At 31.3% G+C, this 21,014-nt stretch overlaps 2 protein-coding genes across 2 annotated transcripts in view; one reads left to right on the plus strand and one right to left on the minus strand.

The window, feature by feature from the left end:
• The window catches only part of LOC134715208 (probable ATP-dependent RNA helicase DDX49), a 54,495-nt gene extending 48,531 nt beyond the window's left edge, over window positions 1-5,964 (plus strand). The window contains exons 9-12 of the mRNA XM_063577242.1: window positions 1,943-2,017; window positions 2,530-2,618; window positions 3,258-3,329; window positions 4,525-5,964. Coding sequence (XP_063433312.1) covers window positions 1,943-2,017; window positions 2,530-2,618; window positions 3,258-3,329; window positions 4,525-4,623 — 335 coding nt within the window. The 3' untranslated portion in view covers window positions 4,624-5,964. The remainder of the gene's footprint in view (window positions 1-1,942; window positions 2,018-2,529; window positions 2,619-3,257; window positions 3,330-4,524) is intronic.
• On the minus strand, window positions 4,901-21,002 carry LOC134715207 (uncharacterized). Its single transcript, XM_063577241.1, has 11 exons — window positions 20,482-21,002; window positions 13,058-13,176; window positions 12,258-12,503; window positions 10,548-10,768; window positions 9,195-9,632; window positions 8,439-8,636; window positions 8,068-8,169; window positions 7,043-7,186; window positions 6,484-6,657; window positions 5,957-6,094; window positions 4,901-5,128 (listed from the first exon to the last, which is right to left on the minus strand). Exons 1-11 carry the CDS (start codon window positions 20,793-20,795, stop codon window positions 5,063-5,065), a joined length of 2,160 nt encoding a protein of 719 aa, XP_063433311.1. The 5' UTR covers window positions 20,796-21,002; the 3' UTR covers window positions 4,901-5,062.
• Window positions 21,003-21,014: the final 12 nt, after the last annotated feature.

Genomic DNA, 21,014 nt, shown 5'->3' on the forward strand with positions numbered 1-21,014 from the left:
TGTTAACATTCTTGAATCAATGCATGTATCTATCATAAACTTAGTCTTCTGCGCATGATTTTATCAATTTTTACGCTCCTATATCGTATAATGTCTATAATCCACAATTATTTTTTTCTCTGTCTGTTATGATGTGAAGATATGGTGGCTAATTTGTCGTGTTTTGAAGCCAAAGTTTACTGATGTCACCTTATAGTAAACAATCAACAAAGCAGCATAGATATTGAGCATGTGTATAACCTGTACAATCAGATATTAGTTTATTTCAATGAGAGATCCATGCGTATGGCGATTACCAGATTTATATGAGACAGGTCATGCTAAGGTCACTTTGCATACAGAACATATGTTGGCAAATTGCTTCCTGGAAGCAAGCAATCAAAAAAAAAGTAAACTTCTTTAAAATGTGGATAAATCAAACAATTTTCTTCAGAAAAAAGTATATGTACATAAGTTTTAAAATGGAAACTATCCATTTAGTTATAAAAAACATATGTATATTTTTTTTTATTTGAGATTTTATATGACTTAAAGAGATAGTGTACATTTTAGTTAAAATTTATGTAAACTTGTTGTTAACAACCTCTATTTCTATAAATAGCAATGGTAGATTGGGTAAAATATGAATTTATATGATATAGTTTTTGGGATACGATTGCTTTCAAGCAATCTGTAGACTTATACCGGTGGCTCAGAGCATTGCCCTCACGTCAATCGTTTTATTCTAAACATTAAGGAACAACTCTTATGTTTGTCTTGCTTTCAAAGGTAAAAACAAACAAAGGGATTGAACTTAAACAACTTTCCTATAATGTCCTTTTCATAATCCTCATGTTTGATAATTCCCTTGACTTATATGCGTGTTTTTAACAACAGGGAAAATCAGAATTAAGCCATATTTATATTTAGTGTATTTATAAATTTAGAAACACGTCAGAGGGAATTCCCAGTTTTGGTAAAATTCGAGAGTTCTCTGAATTCCGATAAATCTATTTCTGTCATATTGGAACTGAAGTGGAGTTTTTCTTATATGTTACCGTTATGAAACTGATATTTGAAATTGTACTTTCGTAAAGAAATAGAGAACCATCTAGGTTGTTTAAAAAACATTTAATATACATTTTTGCTCCAGGGTTTGGTTTGGTAATTATGCGCAAGCGTATAGTTTTCTTGACTTCAAGGGGTTTTAGATTGAATGGTTGCTCTTGATTCCCCACTCAATTAATTAATTTATAACTCATGGGATCTTTTCTATGTATGTCCGCTATTGAGGGTTATTGTTGTTACATAATTTTAAATCATATGCATCATTTAAAATAAAATGAATGTCGTCCACATCGTAGAACACCCCTTTAGGTGAAATGGAGTCTTCCATATTATCGTTTCGAGTTGTCTCCCTTCTGGAAGTAACTTCCGTGAATTCTGAGTCAAGTATTAGCTCGTTCTGTCAATAAAGATTGTATTATATTAAAAACAATCGCAATTTAAACTGATAAATGTGTACAGAAAGGAGTCATGATCACTGACTCAAAGGAAATTAAATATTCAAAGAGTTAGGAATTGGGTGCCTCCTAGAATTAACGAAGGTGATAAGATCTGATAAGATACAACGTGAAATACTTTCTCTCGCTCTGAGTCTCAGTGACTGCTGTGGAAAGTAAACTTGGAATTGATAGTACAAAAATAAAACACAATAGGCCTTATTACTTTCTTCATACACTTTTATCCTGGATTTGCTATTTTGTAACAATTTACATGTGCAGTTGAATTAGTTTTAAAAATAAAATTATCCAGCTACATGTATCCATGCATCAATGAAACAATGGCAATCGTATCCCTCAGAGCAATCCGCTCTTTGATTGTTTCTATTCTTTTCCGTATTCAAAAACTTTAATAAATTAAAATCTTAACAATGAATTAATAGCCCATTAATATTTTTCAGGAAGGTGTGGTAAATCAATTACCATGGTATCACAATTTGATGTGAAATTGGTTCATGCAATAGAAGCTTTTGTCAGTAAGTCTTCTATTGTTCTCTCAGTTTTTATTTTAATGTTGTGATGTATTTTAGTATCAAAATAAATTGAGAAAGCTAAAATGTACAATCTGCAGTAACAAGTTTATAAGGGAAAATAAGTAGTAGCAAAAACATAAAAAATCAAAGATCAGACAGCTGTTACCAACCCACTTAAAACAGAAGAACAACTGGAGCATAAACAAACAGCAGCAATATTTGAGACACAGCCAGTATTAAACCAAAAGAAATAAAAAAACATGCAAGAAATATTTGCGAATGGACATAATCAATTAAAAATGAATAAATACTGAATAATCAATTTTTTCAGATTTTATTACAGTAACAATATTTTTTCTTTTCAAATAAACTGAATAAATTTGAAATGAAAAAAAATAAATCTGCCAGACTGGTATAAACAAATATTTTTAATACTGAACTTTTTCAATTTAGTAAGTTTGGGTTAGATATTATTATTATTACCCTGGAAAGATAATTTCATATTTTATTCATAGAAAAGAAGATGGAAGAATGGCCTGTTGAAGAAAAAGAAGTCATGAAAATATTAGTTGAAGTAGCAACATCTAAAAGAGAAGCTCAGATTGTAAGACATGTATTTATCATAAATCCATAAATTAATATTACTATTGGTTTTTAGTCAATTCTTGATGAGTGATACACATTTTGTGTTGTACCCTCCTCTTCTGTTTTCAAAGAGAAGATATTCAGAATTTCAAGTATGTTTATACATTGTTGATATAGGGTATTCAAGCACCCGTGTAGTGTAGGGAGCATGAAGTTTTACCTTTGACCGTCTGTACGTACGTCCAAAAGTTGGTTTGGTTCTCTAACTTTAGTTTGCCTCAACAAATATATAATGAAACTAATAGACAATGCTAATTACCACAAACATACAAGAACAAATTTGGGTAGTGTCACTTTTACTGTTTTCAAGCTATGTCCCTTTATAACTTTATATTATATGCAAGTGGGGGCATCATGTTTGTCCCATGGACACATTTCCCATTTATTTATTTTTATAATTTCTTGATTTGTTTATGTGTAGCTATTTCATTACTGTACTTTATAACAATTTAAAGGTGCTCTTTAGCACATCTAAATAAAAACTTAACTATCATGATTCAATCGATGTACAGAATTTTGGACATGACATTCCTATTATTTGTATTTGAGATCTAAATCATTGCTGTACATTCACAGTTGTTTTGTATTATTATTTCAGAGATTAGATGAGAGAGATTTTGGTGAGCAGAAAGAAATAAATAAAAGGAAAAGAATGATATTGGAAGGAAAGGTATATATCATAGTAATAGTCATAATAATAAGAATTGCACAACAGAATGACAGGACAATACTATGGCTATGGTATTTAGTACAAAACAAAACGTACTCCATCCGTACCTTACAACGAAATTAGTTTTATTTACCTGTGCACATTATTTTATTTAGAAACATTTTGTCCAAGGCTATGGTTGTCTTTCTGATATTGTTTTAATATCTCACCAATTATTTATTAATTTGTTTTTACATTGTGTCAAAGATCAAGTCTATTCTTTTCACCTGTGTTAAAATGTCTTTTGATTGAATTAAGCTTTTTTCAATTGATAATTTTTAGTGTGTCTTTCTATGTTGTGATGTTACACTATTGTTTCAGGTAAGGGTGAAGGTTGGTACATATTAAAACATTTAAACCCCCTGCATTTGTTTGCACCTGTCCTAAGTCAGGAACCTGATGTTTAGTGGTTGTCATTTGTTGATGTGGTTCATAGGCCTTCTGGTTTCTTGTTTTTTATTTAGAGTAGATTATTGGTTTTCTTGTTAGAATGGTTTTACACTAGTCATTTTTAGGCCCTTTATAGCTTTCTGTTCAGTTTGAGCCAATGCTCCATGTTATAGATCTATACATATAATGGTTTACTTTTACAAATTGTACCTTGAATGTAGAGTTTTTTCATTGGCACTCATACATATCTTCTTATATCTAATTAAGCCCACATCATATCTGTATGTGACTTTGAGCCTTTAATTCAGTGTTTGGTGTTTGTTGATGTCTATTATATTTGTTTGTTGTTTATTGTTTTGTACATAAATCAGGCTGTTTTCTTATGAACTGTGTCATGTAGAAGTATTTTAATAGATTTCCATATCATATGTGTTTTCCTAATTATAGAAGGCCATACAAAGAACTAAAGTTGCTTAAATCTATCATATTTGGTGTATTGTCTATATTTGTTTAATTTCAAATTGTACATTATCATCTTGTTTTTATATATATTCAAAAAATAGACGTTTTAATATATTTAACCAGAAGTGTTTTTGACATGCAAGGACTGCAGGCTGTAAAACAATTGTTGATTAGTAAGAAATATTGAGAGAAATTGAAAAAATATAACAAACATTTATTTTTACATTTTATTTATAAAAAATTATAAATATTAAACAAAATAAATAATAATATAAAACAAATATAAATTTAAATAATGTTACAGGATCCTGAAAAAGAAGAACAAAAGAAACAGAAGTTTATAAAGGAGAAAACAAAGGAAAGAAAGAAGGAAAGAGACATGAAGAAAAAAGAGAAAGTTTGATATCCAAATCTTACAGTAACAAGCATTCTGTGATAATGATGACCTATTAAAAAGGTCAAAGAAAGTTAAGCATACCAACTTCTGAATCTGTAAAAGATAATATGTTATAAACTGATGCTGACAGTGTCATACAGTTATAGCTGGTATCAACTAATAAGCTGGATGTTCCTTTAAAACTGTCAAGAATTATTCCTAATTTAATCTAGTCTGGAAAATATTGATCAATTTAAGATTCTGTCAATTGCTTCATTGTCTTTGATGTGCAAACCATTTTCTGGTCATTAATCATCACATCTAGAGATGTAAGCTTCTAACTATCATAACAAAATGCCAACCACTAATAGTTATTTCACAGCCATCTTGTATGTCAGGCAGAAATAATTGTCCTCATTTTAGTCAGCTGTTATACATAGTTCTAAATCAACACAGTTCAAAGATATTAAACTAGACCAAACTGAGAAAATGTCATAAAATCTGCTCTTTTCTTCTCTTGAATTTCTTTTTCCTGAAGAAAAATCAGAAAAGTTAATTAGTGGTAATAGATAAGAGTACAAATGCTTAATTCTACTTGAAAATATGTCTATGCTCCTAACACTGCTATTAGTCATAATGGAAATTGAAAATATCAAATCAAATGACTTCCTCAATATCAAATAAATAGCATTTACATATATGTAACATCCTCACCATAAATAATTAGAAGGTTTTATTTGATGAAAACACCTTTAGTGCATTTTACTTTTATATTACATTGATAAATTGAATATCTAAGGTTATTTCTAATGTGTAATACATGTATGTAAAAGTGTTTTTTTGTCGAGCCTGCAAGCTCGACATAGGGATAGTGATCCAGCGGCGGTGTTAGCTCACTTTTTAAAAGCTATATATTTTAGAAGGTGGAATACCTGGATGCTTCATATTTTGTATATAGATGACTCATGTTACGAAGTTTCCATCAGTCACATGAACATTGTCCTTGACCTCATTTTCATGGTTCAGTGACCACTTGAAAAAAAAGTTCAGTTTTGGTCTATTTTTTTTAAACTATAAGCAATAGGTCAACTATATTTGTTGTATGTAAGCATTGTTAGCTGTACATGTCTACCTGGCATGGTTCATCTGACCTTGAGCTCATTTTCATGGTTCATTGATCAATGTTTAGTTTTCTTGGTTCATGTTAAGTTTATGTGACAGTCATTATAAACCTTATATTTAGGAGTATCAACATAATATCAATGATTGGTAAAGAAGGCGAGACATTTCAGTGTGTGCACTCTTGTTTTCTTGCCAATAAATGATGTTTGACTGTTATAAAACAATTATATAACCTTACCAAATCCTCATTTATTTCATCAAGGAAATTAAGGATTCTTTGACAGTTCTTTTGTTTGGCTACATCTTTGAATGATTTTGGACTGTGATCACATTCTAACATTGCACAGAGTTGGTCATTAGGGTCGCATTTATCATACTGAAAAATGATTCAATTTATAGAGTTTTAGCCCTGTATTTCATTAGCAGTGAAATTTAATTTGCTGTGCATGATAGCTTCATACAAACTATACTTTAACAACAAAATTTATTTTTTTTGATTTTTGAACAAATTAAACATTCTTTTAGAAAAATGGTGACAGAAAGGTAATACCACTGAGACTGTCATCTGATCTATAAAGAAAAAAAAGTAACTCATTCACTCAAAAGTCTAGGATTGTGCAAAAAGGATAAATAGGAATGGTTACAATATTGTAATATTTTAATAATAATTATATATTTCAAAATATTAACAAAGCCACATATCAAATTTCTAATATGATATTTGTATTAATTTATGATTCTGTGAAAATAGTTAATTTTACATACCTGCTTAAAAATATTTGTATTCATCCCTTGTTGTGTAAGGTATATAGCTATCTCTTCTTGGTTATGTTCCAGACAATTAAACAAGATAATATTATATCGTGATAAATAATCTGTATCTTTTGACTGGCTTTTCAATCCACTAACAAGTGAAGAAACCTGGTTCAGGTTCCCATTCTGAAGAATGTATAAATTGGATATATCAACTTTATGTATTTATTGAGAATGTGTTTGCAATTATTATGACATTACTTATATCAACACAATAAGTTATGGTTTAGTTTAGTTTTTTATGATCAATAGTAAATCAATCATGATCATCAATCCAGAAATCATGATCATTAATTCAGCAATCATGATCATCCATCCAGCAAACATGATCATCCATCTAGCAATCAAGATCATCAATCCAGCAAACATGATCATTAATACAGAAATCAACAGCAGTAACTATTATAATGCAGTTCTGTTGTTCTTTTCAGTACAAAATTAGCCCGAATTTAATCAAATCTGTGAATTTTTATATAGAAACAAATCCGATTTTAGATTCAATAACTAATACCTTTATTGCTGTAGAAAGACTTTCTTCAAATTTTGTTTGTGCCACATAGACATCCATTGCATAGTTTTGTACTTCTTTCTGTAGCGTGTAGAAAGATCTTTGTCCACAGCTACTACACTTATAATCCAGCGGGGTTCTACCAAGCTATCAAAGGAAAAAAACATAGGTGGCATACATTTCATTTTGTACATTTCTAATTTTAATGTAACGGCAAATGAAATGTTTAGTTTAGACAGTGCATTCATTGCATTGAAAAGGTTTTTGAAGAAAAATTTGTTATTTATGTTTATAAAAACTATATTGAAAATAAACTTTAACAGCATTTATCTGTATTTATTACTTTTTATACTGTGCCTTTACCAAAAATGAATGAATCCACAGTAATTAATAAATAGAATACTACATGTGTTTGGATTTTGTCCCCAAAAAAAATGTGTATACCATGAAACCAACAATACAGATGAATAAGAGGGAGACTCAACAATACAGATGAATAAAAGGGAATGGTATTGTAATTTTATCACACATGAGGTGAAACTATTGGAGAAATACACATGCTATTGTTTCATGTACGGGTGAAGGTTGGTACCTTTTAAAAAGTTTAAACCAGCTGCATTTGTTTGCACCTGTCTAAACTCCTAAGTCAGAAACCTGATGTTCAGTGGCTGTTGTTTGTTAATGTGGTTCATAAGTGTTTCTTGTGTCTCGTTTAAAAAAAAAGATTAGACCGTTGGTTTTACCTGTTTGATGGTTTTACACTTATCATTTTTAGGGGCCCTTCACAGCTTGCTGTTCAGTGTGAGCCAAGGCCATGTGTTGAATACCGAACTTTGACCTATAGTGGTTTACTTTTAAAAATTATGACTTGGATGGAGAGTTGTCTCATTGGCACTCATACCAAATCTTCTTATATAGATATGAGTGCCAATGAGACAACTCTCCATCCGAATAACAATTTATAAAAGTAAACCATTATAGGTCAATGTATGGTCTTTTCTATTTACAAATAATGGACAAAATCTTACCACATCCTTTACATTTGTATCAGCACCTTTCTGTAACATATACTCTGTTAACTCATCACCTTCTAATAATACTTGGGCATAATGAAATGGGGTTCTACCAAGCTGTCAACAAACAAAAATATAAATAAGAAAAAAATGTATTAGAAATGACAATTTGAACTTCAGAAAAAAATTGCTGCACACACAATCTTAATATCAATTTTTGGCTTGATTATGTAGGGAAAATCAACTTTGTTTACCTTTAATGAGTCAAAATAGTTTCATGCAAATTTGATATGAAAGTGCAATACACAAGAAAAATGAATACAAAATTAAACAATTCTATAGTAAATTATATTATACTTATTCTAGTAAATTATAGTTATACTTGCATTATCTTTCTTGTTGAGTAAGGTTGTATAATTGTCCGTGAAACATTTAATAAACTCCCTCCTTTTGTAGACTACAGCTATGTGGCAAACATTCCTCCCACAAATGTCGACTGCTGATGAATACTTCTTACCAAGTAATGGCCTAAGTTCAGCTAATCTGCCCTTGTGTGCTATTCTAAACATTTTGTCCACATGCTCCTGAAATATGCCAGAGGAAATATATATTTTTCAAGTAAAATTTTCATTTATATTACCATTTTGTTAATATTATTATTTTTTCTTCTTTAAATAGTATGCTTAATAAATGTATCTGAGTACGATCACCCCTCAAATATTGCTGTAGAAATATTAATTGAAGTCCTCAACTTGAAGTGAAACTGATGAAGTGTCAAAACAATTTCATGGATATGTAGGGTCCTCGGTCATGGTGGTCTAAGTAGTTACTACTGTAATCACTAGCCAGTGAAAACTGAGGTTGTGAGTTCGTTCCCCACTCATGCAGGTGCACTTGACTCCAATCTTAATTGACCAGGATTGTCAGTTTTCCTATCAAAGGTTAGTGTTTTTCTCCTGGAACTCCAACTTCCTCCACCAATAATAACTGACCGCCAAGAAATAGCCTATATGCAGTGCTTAAAAGTGGCGTTAAAACACAAAAAATAAATCAATCAATCAATCCATCATGGATACGTAAAATTTAGCATTATCCAGTCTTATGTGGTTACAAGGAACAATTAATTTAAATCATGACCAAACCTTTGATTTTTCCACTTTAGACAGCAATTCTACCATATATTGAGACCCAGTTAACCTGGCCAAACTAAGCACTCCCAATTCATCTTTCTCATCAATAATATCCAGGAGATGGTCATACCCCTGTAGGATAAGAGCTTCTACTCCTTGTATATTACTGTTCTTCACCATATCAAGGACATATTGATCAATCATTTTTACATATTTACTTCCCTTTTTGTTTAAAGATAGAGCAAAGTCTCTAGCAGTTTGTCCATGTTTATCTCTTGCTCCTATATTAATTCCTCTCTTTAACAAAAATTCCACAAGATGACTAGAAGATCTGTGTTTAATTGCTTCATACAATAATGTTTGTCCATCATAGTTTTTAGCAGATAGATCTGATTTTTGCAAGGTCCTATTTATTATTTCTTCACTGGGCCTCTGTTCACCACACACTAACTGAAAAGCAAAGTATGTATTTATAGATACTTAATAACGATTTAAGTGCTGCATTTGATTGTCTATTTTGAATAGGTAAGTGATAATATCTTAGTTGTCTCTCATTGTTTTCCTTTCTAGAAATGTGCTCAATATCATTGTGTAAACTTGTGTTGATTTTGATTGCTGTTTGTTTATTGGTGTCTGAAACAGTGTTATACAACTCTAGAATATGAAAATTAACATGGTCTTCATTTCATTGTTTTTATGGCCAATTTATGGGCATTATGTTTTCTGGTCTGTGCGTTCGTTCATCCATCCGTCCCTCTGTTTGTCCCCGTTCAGGTTAATGTTTTTGGTTGAGGTAGTTTTGGATGAAGTAGCAGTCTAATCAAATTGAAACTTAGTAAACATGTTCCCTATGATATGATCTTTCCAATTCTAATTAGTTTTGATCCCATCTTCAGAGTCCACTGCTCATAGAAAATTATAGTGCAGATCTGTGTACTTGGGACACATTCTTGTTTTAAAATGCATGAATTAAGTTACTATTTTTTTTTAAAGTATAATGTACCTGGTGAACATGATGACAATTTTATACTTTTGGTTTTATAAGATATCCGATGAAGCTTATTCACAATGAACTCAGTACGATAGTTTTTCAATACCTGGGTTTTTTTTCTGGCTCTTTTTCATCATTCTAAAAAAATATATAAAATGTAATAACATGATGCTTTGATATCAAGTCAAATCGGCTGGCTTACAGCATTGGCATTGCTTTGATTTTTCATCCAGGCTATACATTGTTGAAGGCCGTACGGTATAGTTGTTAATGTTTGTGTCATTTCGGTCTTTTGTTGATAGTTGTCTCATTGGCAATCATACCACATCTCCTTTTTTATATACACAAAAAACTAGATGATTTGCAATATTTACTTGGAAGAATAATGGTTTGACTTGTTCCTTGGATGGATCAGCAGAATATAATAATGTTGAATCTACTCCGTACTCTATTAACAGTTCTGTCATGTCTACCCTGTTCATCCTCCATATATAGAACAACAATGGCATTGGAACCTCGGGAGAATCAAGACTTCTTTGATAACTCCAATCACACATATTAAAGTTTATTGTTTTCAAAACATCTGGGTTATTTTCTGGAATAAAATAGATTGTTTCAATGGATTAAAAAAAGTGCACAGTTTACTGAATTCTCGAGGGGCTTTTTATTCAGTTTGTTTCCCCATAAAATTTTAACCTTTAACATTATATCCATTTTTTTCCTTCTTATCGTTTTATAAAAGTTTGAAAAAGTCTGTAAACCCTTCAATGTCCTTATTTAGATTTGTGAAATCAATGTTTCCTAGCAAAACGAGGATATGAGGAATTCTGCAGATCGATTTCACACATATAGTGCTAATGTAAGAGGGGGTCATGTAATGGCATCTGAAATATATCAACTCAAGAAGGTTGTGATTTTTGATGAAGTAGCAGTCTAATCAACTTGAAACTTAGTAAACATGTTCCCTATGATATGTGGCACCCGTCGTGTTGCTTATGAAATAACACGGCGTCCGGTAAATAGTCTAATTACACTTGGAACTTTCGAACGAACAAAATATTCAAATTTTCAAACATGTTCAAAATTTCATAAGAAGGTCAAACAGATTACTTATGCCTTGATAAAGCGTTATTGTTACTGAAACGGAACGTCATTGTTGGCATCAATTCACAAGTCATCGTCACAGAATTATACGACTTTTCAAACTTTCTTTTTCTCTTTTTACTTTCTCTCCTCTTTGTTTACCTATGAAAGCTAGTATTATATTGTATAAACTGTTTGTTTTATATGCATGTCCATTATATTATACTATTATTGTAACTTTATATTGTATTATGGAGAAGAGTAGTATGAGTTACTTGTGTCTAATCCATTTTGCTTTAATTCAGCAAATAAAATATGTTTAAACTAATAGTCTAATTCAATAGGTCACATTAATGAAGGGGAAGGGGATTGTAGTTAAGACGCAAGGAACATATTCGATATCATTTGTGAAACGGTTATTCCATAACGACCAACCAACTCGAGTGATGGCGTCCGTAAAATTTACGAAGTGAAGATTTCAACTTCACCATTTGGAACACTTGATTAAATAGCTTACTTGTGAGCAACAACCCTCTATCAAGAAACCCGTTATAGGAAATGCATGCAAGCACGGGAATATCGTATTAATTGGGAGATATATACACCGTATGCAGGTGCTCATGAAATGTTGCGACTTAGAAATGGAAAATTCACAATTCGAGCGCTGAATTCATCTCTTTTGTCGTAAAGTTTTGTTTCCAATCGACCCTCATTATCAAATTCTTGATGTACGTCAATATATAAGTCCGACTTAACTGTATATATAAGATGCTTATTAAGTTCTAATTATAATTACTCCCAGGTCATATGCATGTTGTAATTTAATACACCTCTAGATTACTGGTTGTTGTTGGGTTTTTTTAATGCAAATCAGGCAAGATGCTCAACCCCTGTGTGTTAACACATGTAATGTCTACTGTATTTGTATAAACATGATTTTCGTTCCCTATTAACATTACCAATTCGTTTCTTCCATCCTAATATTTTTTTGTTTTTCCTACCTATTCGTTTTTTCCAGCCTAACAGTATTTGTGTTTTTCCTGACAGTGCTGCTAGAGCAAACTCTATGGTGTTCTCATATTTCTCAATAAGATAGACGAAATCAATGTCTTTAGCCCTCTGTCTTAGTCTCGTTTTCACGCTGTAATCTTGTCCATCTTTCACAATGTTTACTCTACACCAATACTTCATCAATTTTTCCACCAAGGTTCTATCCGGATTATCTGCCAACGTTGCTCTATATAGGCCTGAAATTAACTCAACACTTATAAATGTCTGTAAATCGACCACCACAATGTTTTTATATTATAACACACATCTCCATATTTCATTGTTTGATAGAAGTGACTGAAAAATAATTTCAGTGTATATGTGCGTCATATTTCATAGCTGTCAAAACATTTTTATGTTTCGAACTTTTAAAAATATAATGGTACATTTTAGTTCATAAGTCATCGAAATATTTTCTAAACGAGAATTGCTTGTGAAGAAATCTGTGGAACAGGGACATAAGCTTATTAAGCTTGTTTTGCCAAGTTTAAACAGACATAAAAAAGAAGATGTGGTATGATTGCCAATGAGACCACTCTCCACAAGAGACCAAAATGACACAGAAATTAACAACTATAGGTCACCGTACGGCATCCAAAAATAAGCAAAGCCCATACCGCAACGTCAGGTACAAAAGGCACCGAAATGACAATTCAAACGAGAAAACATACGGCCTTATTTATGCAATAGGTTATACATCGTAAAGTTAAAAACTAACAAAATGCAATAAACACATGCATGAGCACCTAACCTGGTTTGAATTTATTCCACCAGTGTAACATCTCCTGCCACCCCTCTGGTTTTTCTACATGTAAGATGTTTTCTGCTGTTCTGTCACGGTTATCTAGTACCATCATATCGGCACCACACCTGTAAGGAAAACAGTTGTTATTGAATTCTCAGCCGATAGTAGCCTTGACTTCAATTGGGTTAATGGAGTCGAACTCCTACTGCACATCATGATACATGATCAGTCAAAACTTTGACAAAAGGCTCGTTTCTCTGCTAAAGATTTCACCAAATTACCTTCCGAATGTATAGTGTACATTAATTGTTTCCCCCCCCCCCCCTATTAACTCTAGATATAAGAAATCCCATCAGATATTTTAAAGTGATTACTTTGGGTTGACTATCAGAAATAAATATGATTTTTTGCTCAAACCTTTTTTTTTATGAAAATCTATATAGAAAGCATTTCTGTTTAATTTATTAACTTTCCTTGAAATATGATTTATACATATGATTATGATGACATGGATTTTTCTTAACTCAGAAAAAATAGAAATTGATGTATAGTATAGACACCTGTCTACTTCCCCCCCCCCCCCCCCCCCCCCCCCTGTTTACTAATTAACGTTTTTATTTCATTGTCACCCAATTAAGACCTCGTCGAACTTAGCGTTCAGCCACTTTTCGATATATATATAAAACAAAAAAACAAACAAAAACAGGAATGACCAAAAATATTGGAAACTGCAACAGACCTGACATCCACGTTCAGCCGATTCCTACGTAAAAATGGACATACTAACAAAAACACAACACATAGTCCAGATTGCTTTAGCCTGGGATCCGGCCCAATCTAGCTGCGCGTCGTAAGGACCCCAGGCTAAGATTGCTCGTCTAGGTTCACAAACTCACCTTCCCTTTTCTATCTAGAACGTATGTGGACACATTAACATATACCATTTTAAAGTTAGGAAGTGGCTATTTGACCGGCACCGGCAAAATAGCAAATTTGCTATTTAGCCGGCACTGAATAAAACTATTCATTGATGTGATTAGCAGAAAAAGAAAAAGCTTAATAATAATTTAAAATTCATTTATCATAATATGAAGCATTAGAAATATAGTACAATAATTTTTTAAATATTGAAGATGTTCATAAATAAATAATTTATAACTTTATAATATCAATTAAAAGCATGAAAACACATTTGTAATTTTTTTGTTTATATACATTACTAAATATATGTTTTTCTAAAATATTTATAAATCTGTGATACATCATTACTCCACATTACCAGATTTTGCTTACATTTTCTGATTGCCTTAAATTTTTGCCTTAAAAACAGAACGAGACCTCAATACAAGTGGTATATTTCAAAAGAGGAGTTTGTTTCGGCATTCTCGAATGATTCACCTGAATATGATATATCAAGAGTTGGTGACACCATATGCTTGGGCATATATCCCGAAACAGTTTTCACTACGGTCTGAAGTAAAACTGGCACAGAAAGAGAGCGGTGATAGAGAAAGTATATGGACAACTACAACAAACAGTCATCGGTCTTCCAAAAAAGAATACCCGAAAAGCAATTGTGGACCATTTCATAAGAAAAGTTCCAAAGAAATCGGATTTTTTTATTAGACGGTTTGTTGTTAGCGATTTAGCCGGCAAAAAATGCTGCTCATAACAACATTTTAATAACAGAGGAACAAATTGAAGCAAGACCTGAACTGTGCTCGATTAAAACTACTTTCAAGGCAAAGAACTGGTTTTGCAACAATTGCAAATGTTAAATTATGTGTCCTTTTGAAATTCTTAGCACACAACTCTTAATATTGTCTTTTTTAAGATCTTAAAAAAGACAATGTTAAAAGTTGTTTGCTACGAATTTCAAAAGATCATGTACGTATTACATAACACTATTTTTATAGCATGGCAGGATATTTAAACAATAGATTTTACACAGATTTGGACATCAACTTTTTTATAAATATTTTTGAAAAGAATATATTTTAAAATGTATATACAAATGTGTTTTAATGCTTTTAATTAATATTACGAAGTTATAAATTGTGTATTTATGAACATCTTCAATAAAAAAAAAATATTGTACTCTGACAATTTTATCACAATATCAAGCATTACAAATCCACAGTCTGTGAATTTGTAATGCTTGATATTGTGATAAAATTATTTTAAATTAAGCTTTTTATGCTATGCTAATCATATTAATGAACAGTTTTATTCAGTGCCGGCTAAATAGCAAATTTGCTATTTTGCCGGTGCCGGTCAAATAGCCACTGCCTTAAAGTTAAACGTGCATGGTCCGACTTGCAACAGAAAAAAAAACTCACTTGTAAAATAAAATAAAAGACGGCGCATAATTAGGATGTCAATGCCAAATGTTCCCGACACCCCTCCTAAAATATTTCAGTCGGATATATTAGAGAGACCAGAAACTATTCAGTGCAAAAAAGACATGATGTTTTTTAATTTGATACTGATTATTTAGTATCATTGTTTACTTTACCTGTTTTTATACTGAGATGCTATTTTAAAAATACATTGTTCTGAATCACCCAAAAGTTTAAACCATTGAAAAGTGACTAAATTAAACAGACATCAGAGATCGATGCGTCAGCGGCTAAATAATTTCGCGATCGGGTGTTATGTATTTTTCTCCATTTAGACTGGCGTTTTCCGTGTTCAAATAACGATTTGTTGTATATAATACCATTCCGATTTACTGTTTTTAATATTTGACCGATTTTAGCCTTGTCGATTATTAGACTGATTAGAGGATAATCCAGTACACCCTTTAACGTTGATATGTTCAGCCGTTCAAAGACAATTAATCTTATTTGAAGGACCACCTGTGTAAACCGTTTTAATTAATTTAATCTGAAGTAGCACCTCGATAAAAACCGTTATGATTAATTTTGTTTGAATATCACCTGTAAAAACATATTTATCAAATACAGTACGCGAAAACGAAAAAGTATGTGCATTATTTATGACGTTGACATAGCATTTTAAAATAATTTCAAATGAAATAATTTTCTAACCGAGGTTTTAATTATATGTTCGTATGTATTTCAGTTGTTATGTAATTAATGATAGAGTAAAAACAAAACTACAAATGGGTAGGTAATTGGCACCTCCTTTCATCCAATAACACAGGAGCTTTTTCGTCCAATAAAACAGAAACTATATGGTTATATTTTATAATTTATGATTTGTTGTGAAGTATTAAACCGTTATGAGACAGACATATAAAAAAGAAGATGTGGTATGAATGCCAATGAGACAACTCTCCGCAATAGACCAAAATGACACAGACATTTACAACTATAAGTCACCGTACGGCCTTCAGCAAAGAACAAAGCTCATACCGCATAGTCAGCTTTAATATGTTTGGTTAAGTTCATTGAACTGCCACTATATTGATAGTTGTGGCTTGTAGAAGTGTTTTAACGAGTGCTGTTTTGCTGTCGCAATGACGAATACACCACAACTTATTGTATAATAATTGAATAATCTTCAAATGGTTTCTACATTCGAATAAGCATGCGATAAACTGTGGTGCGGTTTTAACCCCCTCGAAAAACTTGAAATTTCTCTCACCTAAAAAATGTGCATCTTAACCGGAATCGATATCTACTGGTCCATTATATGAAATAAGCTATGTGTGTCAAATATAACATGCTCATGTATAGGAAACATTAAACTTATTGCTCATTTCTCGACTTTAGTATCTCGTTATATGCATCAATCGTTTTTGAATGCAGATTTAATGTGAAATATCATCTTAGACCCATTAGGACGTTCAATGTTGTCTCATCGATATTTAAACAGTTACAAGATACAGACAACAATTTTGACTTGCGACATGTATTGTCGAGAGAATATGGTATATATTAAATATGTATCTGTTCCATTATGAATAAATCAACTTGTGAGGCATTCATTTTTAGGACACACAACTAAAAACTAAAGAAAATACGAGTTATCTAAAAGTCAGCAGTATGGTCTTAACAAAAGGTTATACAATTTGTGAAGCTCTTAATAGCCCGACTCTATAGATAAGTGAATAAATAACAGACATCAGATATTTGCCGCTGGACGCCAAGCAGGCAATTAAAACTAGTATTTTTGGAGTGAATTAAAACTCATGATAGACAGTTATTGATAGCAGTAAAGTAACAGATCTGTGATAAGACTGGCCCCGGCGCCATAAAACTTTTTTTTGCTGAGTAAAAAAATATTCTCAGAATGAATTATTTTACTCAGCTAAGAATGAGAACTTTTTTATCCGCCATAAAAAAATATTCTCAACGTTGAGAATATTCTCAGCTGAGTATTTTTTTTCTCAGTTGAGAATTTTTTTCTCAGTGATGTAAGGGGTAAAATAGATGTTTGAAAACTAAAAAGTGTACCAAACTTCGCAAAAACGCAGGTTTTATCTCTTTATTAACAATGTAAAACATAAAAAAAAATCAATGATGGATGAAATGACAAGTAGCATTTTGTACGCATTGGTAAATGGACACCGCACGCTTTGTAGGCATCTGTAAATGGGCAGAAAGTCACAGGATATAAAGTCATAAATAATTTGTGGACAATTGTTTGAAATAAAAGACAAAGATCTCAAAATATTTAAGTTATTTACCCGTATCTTGTTATAAATATATATAACTTTTTAATGAGTTTCATTTTTTTTTTTTTTTTTTTAAAGATTATGTCTCTGTTAAAACATTACACATTAAGACATAATAATGGTATTCCTTAATTATATATGTCTCTGATTATACCATAATTTATTCCAAATTATTTCAGTCTGGAAAACTAGACAAAGTTGAAAACTGCATAGATTTGTTAAGCATGTAATATGCGTGGAATGGTCTATTCTTAGTCCAAATAATTATGACGTCTTGAAAGGCTATTATAATTTTTTTCTTTGACGCCTTACTTCGACGTTGATGTAAGGCGTCAAAGAAAAAAATTATAATAGCCTTTCAAGACGTCATAATTATTTGGACTAGTCTATTCTAAAATAAAATAAACACCTAGTTTGAAGATAATTTTTACATCCAACAGATTTATATCGGTGCCAACATTTATTTTCATACAACTTCTGTCTAAGATGCACGTTTTAATGATGATGTTTTATTAATAATGGCGAAATCTTCGAATTTTTATCTCCTTGGAATGTAATATGCGTTGACGTTTATGTGAAGGGTGCTTTCTTTCACGTCCGCACTTCTATCGAGTATGGCATGCCAAATAAACATTAAGACGGATCAATAACATACATTATGAATTCAGACGACACATTAGAAGACACTATGTGACATTTTTTTAGTTAATTGTTTATAACTTTTTTTTCTCAGATCTATAAACAAAAAAAAACAAAAAAAAACACAACAAAAAACCAACAAACCGGATATTTTTATAATATGAAAGCAAGTAAAGATCAGTAAATAATTGTAATCAATATTCAAGGTACATGTATGTAACTTTTAATATAAATTTGATACAGAATTTAAAGCGATTTAATAACTAATCAAGTAGTCATAAAAATTGCTCAGCAAGCAGCATAATGAGGTGAATATCATATTGCACAGGAAGAGAAATTGAACGTACGACGTCGTGTGAGAAGGCATGACATATATATTGCCCATTTCATTTATTAAAAACACCAAGTGTTCAAACATTCTTTTTCAAAAATAAATACAGTTAAATAGAACAAACTGCAAAACTATCCGTCACAATGATATATGAGGGTCTTTATAAGGAGTAAGGGGAATTGGGGGTTGGTTTTTTTTTCGTATTTTGTAAGAAATATTTATTCTGTAAAATTCTTCTGTTCTGATCGTGCATATGGGAATTTCCTTCTGTATCATGATTTTCACATGATAGATTTTTCGTCTATATCTCCCCTGAATCTGTTACTGTACTGCACAAATTAGACATTTATCAATTTCATACCTGTTTAAAACCAAACAGGGGGGGGGGGGGGGAATTATTTTACATCTTAGTAATAATTTGAATATCTAAGAAATAACAGTAGAAATGGTGACATTAGGTATATTTGATTATACATATATTTGGTTTGTAGATATGAGGTACCAATATTGCAATATTATTAAGGTACCTGATGCAGTAGTAAATTGTAAAAAGTAGATATAAGAGAGATTAATCTAAAAAGAAAGAAAAAAACCGACCACATAAACTATATTTTATCCTTGTTAGGCCCAACTGTCTAACATAATATCAATTATTGTCTATATCTTAATATATTTAACATTTATTGCGTGTGTTAGTGAAGAAAAAAGTTATATGTACCTCTAAAAAGTTCAAATACAATGGTTTCCGTTCTAGAATATCAGTCAAATAGCCCTAACAAAAAAAATGTTCGCTCAAATATCCGATGCCCTCTAAAATGTGGATAATTTCTTAAAACAAAGGAGCAGTGAAGCTGTTTCACACTAGAATAAAAAAAGTATTTCAATCTTTTCTTAAATTCATAGTATCATAGAGCTGTATGTACTTTTTTTTGTTTGTTTTAGCAACAGTTTGATTGAATAATTTAAATCAATCAACAAATTATGAACTCTGGAAAAAAGCCTGAAACCTCAATTTTTACAGTTTTTGACAAAATTGAGTAATTATTCTACAAAATATATGAAAAAGACGACGTTAGCCAAACAAAAATTTTGGACTTAATAAATATGTGTATGCTCTTTTTGGATACAACTTGGTTTGTGTAGAATAGTGACGTTCTTCAAAATTAAAAAAAATATTATTAACAATTGTAATTTTATATCAAATACCCTAAATAGCAACATTTAAGATTTTTTTTTATACTTAAGTATGCTCTTGGCCATACTCAAATATTTAAGAATATTCTTAACTTTGAGTAAAAAAATCTGAGAATTTTTTTTTATGGCGGTGTATTTTGCTGAGAATAAAAAAATTGAGAAAATTCTCAGGCTGAGTAAAAAAACTGTACTCAAATAGTTTTATGGCGCCGGGGCCTGAAGGCACATTAAGTCAGCATCGTATACAATTTGTATACCAATCATTTTCGTGACGAAATACTTTACTCCAAGACTTGAAGTAGAACCCAGATATTATAAAGAAATACTCCATACTGTCATGATGATTTCTTTACATATCAATTAAATGTATTTGTATAAGTTTAATTACTTAAAGGCAACGCCTTAAACTTATCTGCAAACCCATACGGCTTCGAAAATAACCATAAACCATGGCTATGCAGCTCTTAGCATAAGCCTGTTTCGGAATTGATCTCCTACTTTAAACAGATGTTAGTGTACTAGTCATAAAAAACAACGGTACTATAGACTATAGACTACAGACCCAAAACCGAAATAACTGATAATAGATCACAATAGCATATCTTGTGCAGTATCTTTATTTACCTGACCGCTGCAACAAGTGCACGATATGCACCTGGCATCCTGACAATCTTGTGTAAAAAAGTTTCTCCTAAATTGTCTTGTATATCAAGATCTACTCCTTTACAGGCCAATATATAAATTATTGATACTCCATTCTCATCCATAAAACGTTCCATTTGATCACATAAACAATGTAGATATGTCTCGCCAGTGTCGCTATCCTTAATGTTTACATCTTTTCCACTGCTGATGTGGTTGTAACATTCCGTTCGTAATTCATCTAAACTTTTCGTTGCAATATACTGATATAGTTTAGTTTCGCGTAACTTCGGCATTATGGACTCAAGTCCAATTGTACAAAATTTAACAGTTAGACACGTTTACGCTGGGAACAGTATATCTAACTAAATGTTCCTGGTTTGCGACTCTTATGCAAATAGAATAAATTCCAGAATACGTTACATCAAAATTGCTACAACGATATTGACATGCAGTCAGAGCTATTGTTCTCGTTGTTTCAAATTGTTTAGAATATTTATATAAGATATTTTGTT

This window comes from Mytilus trossulus, chromosome 4, assembly GCF_036588685.1.
Source record: "Mytilus trossulus isolate FHL-02 chromosome 4, PNRI_Mtr1.1.1.hap1, whole genome shotgun sequence".
Classification (NCBI taxonomy): domain Eukaryota; kingdom Metazoa; phylum Mollusca; class Bivalvia; order Mytilida; family Mytilidae; genus Mytilus; species Mytilus trossulus.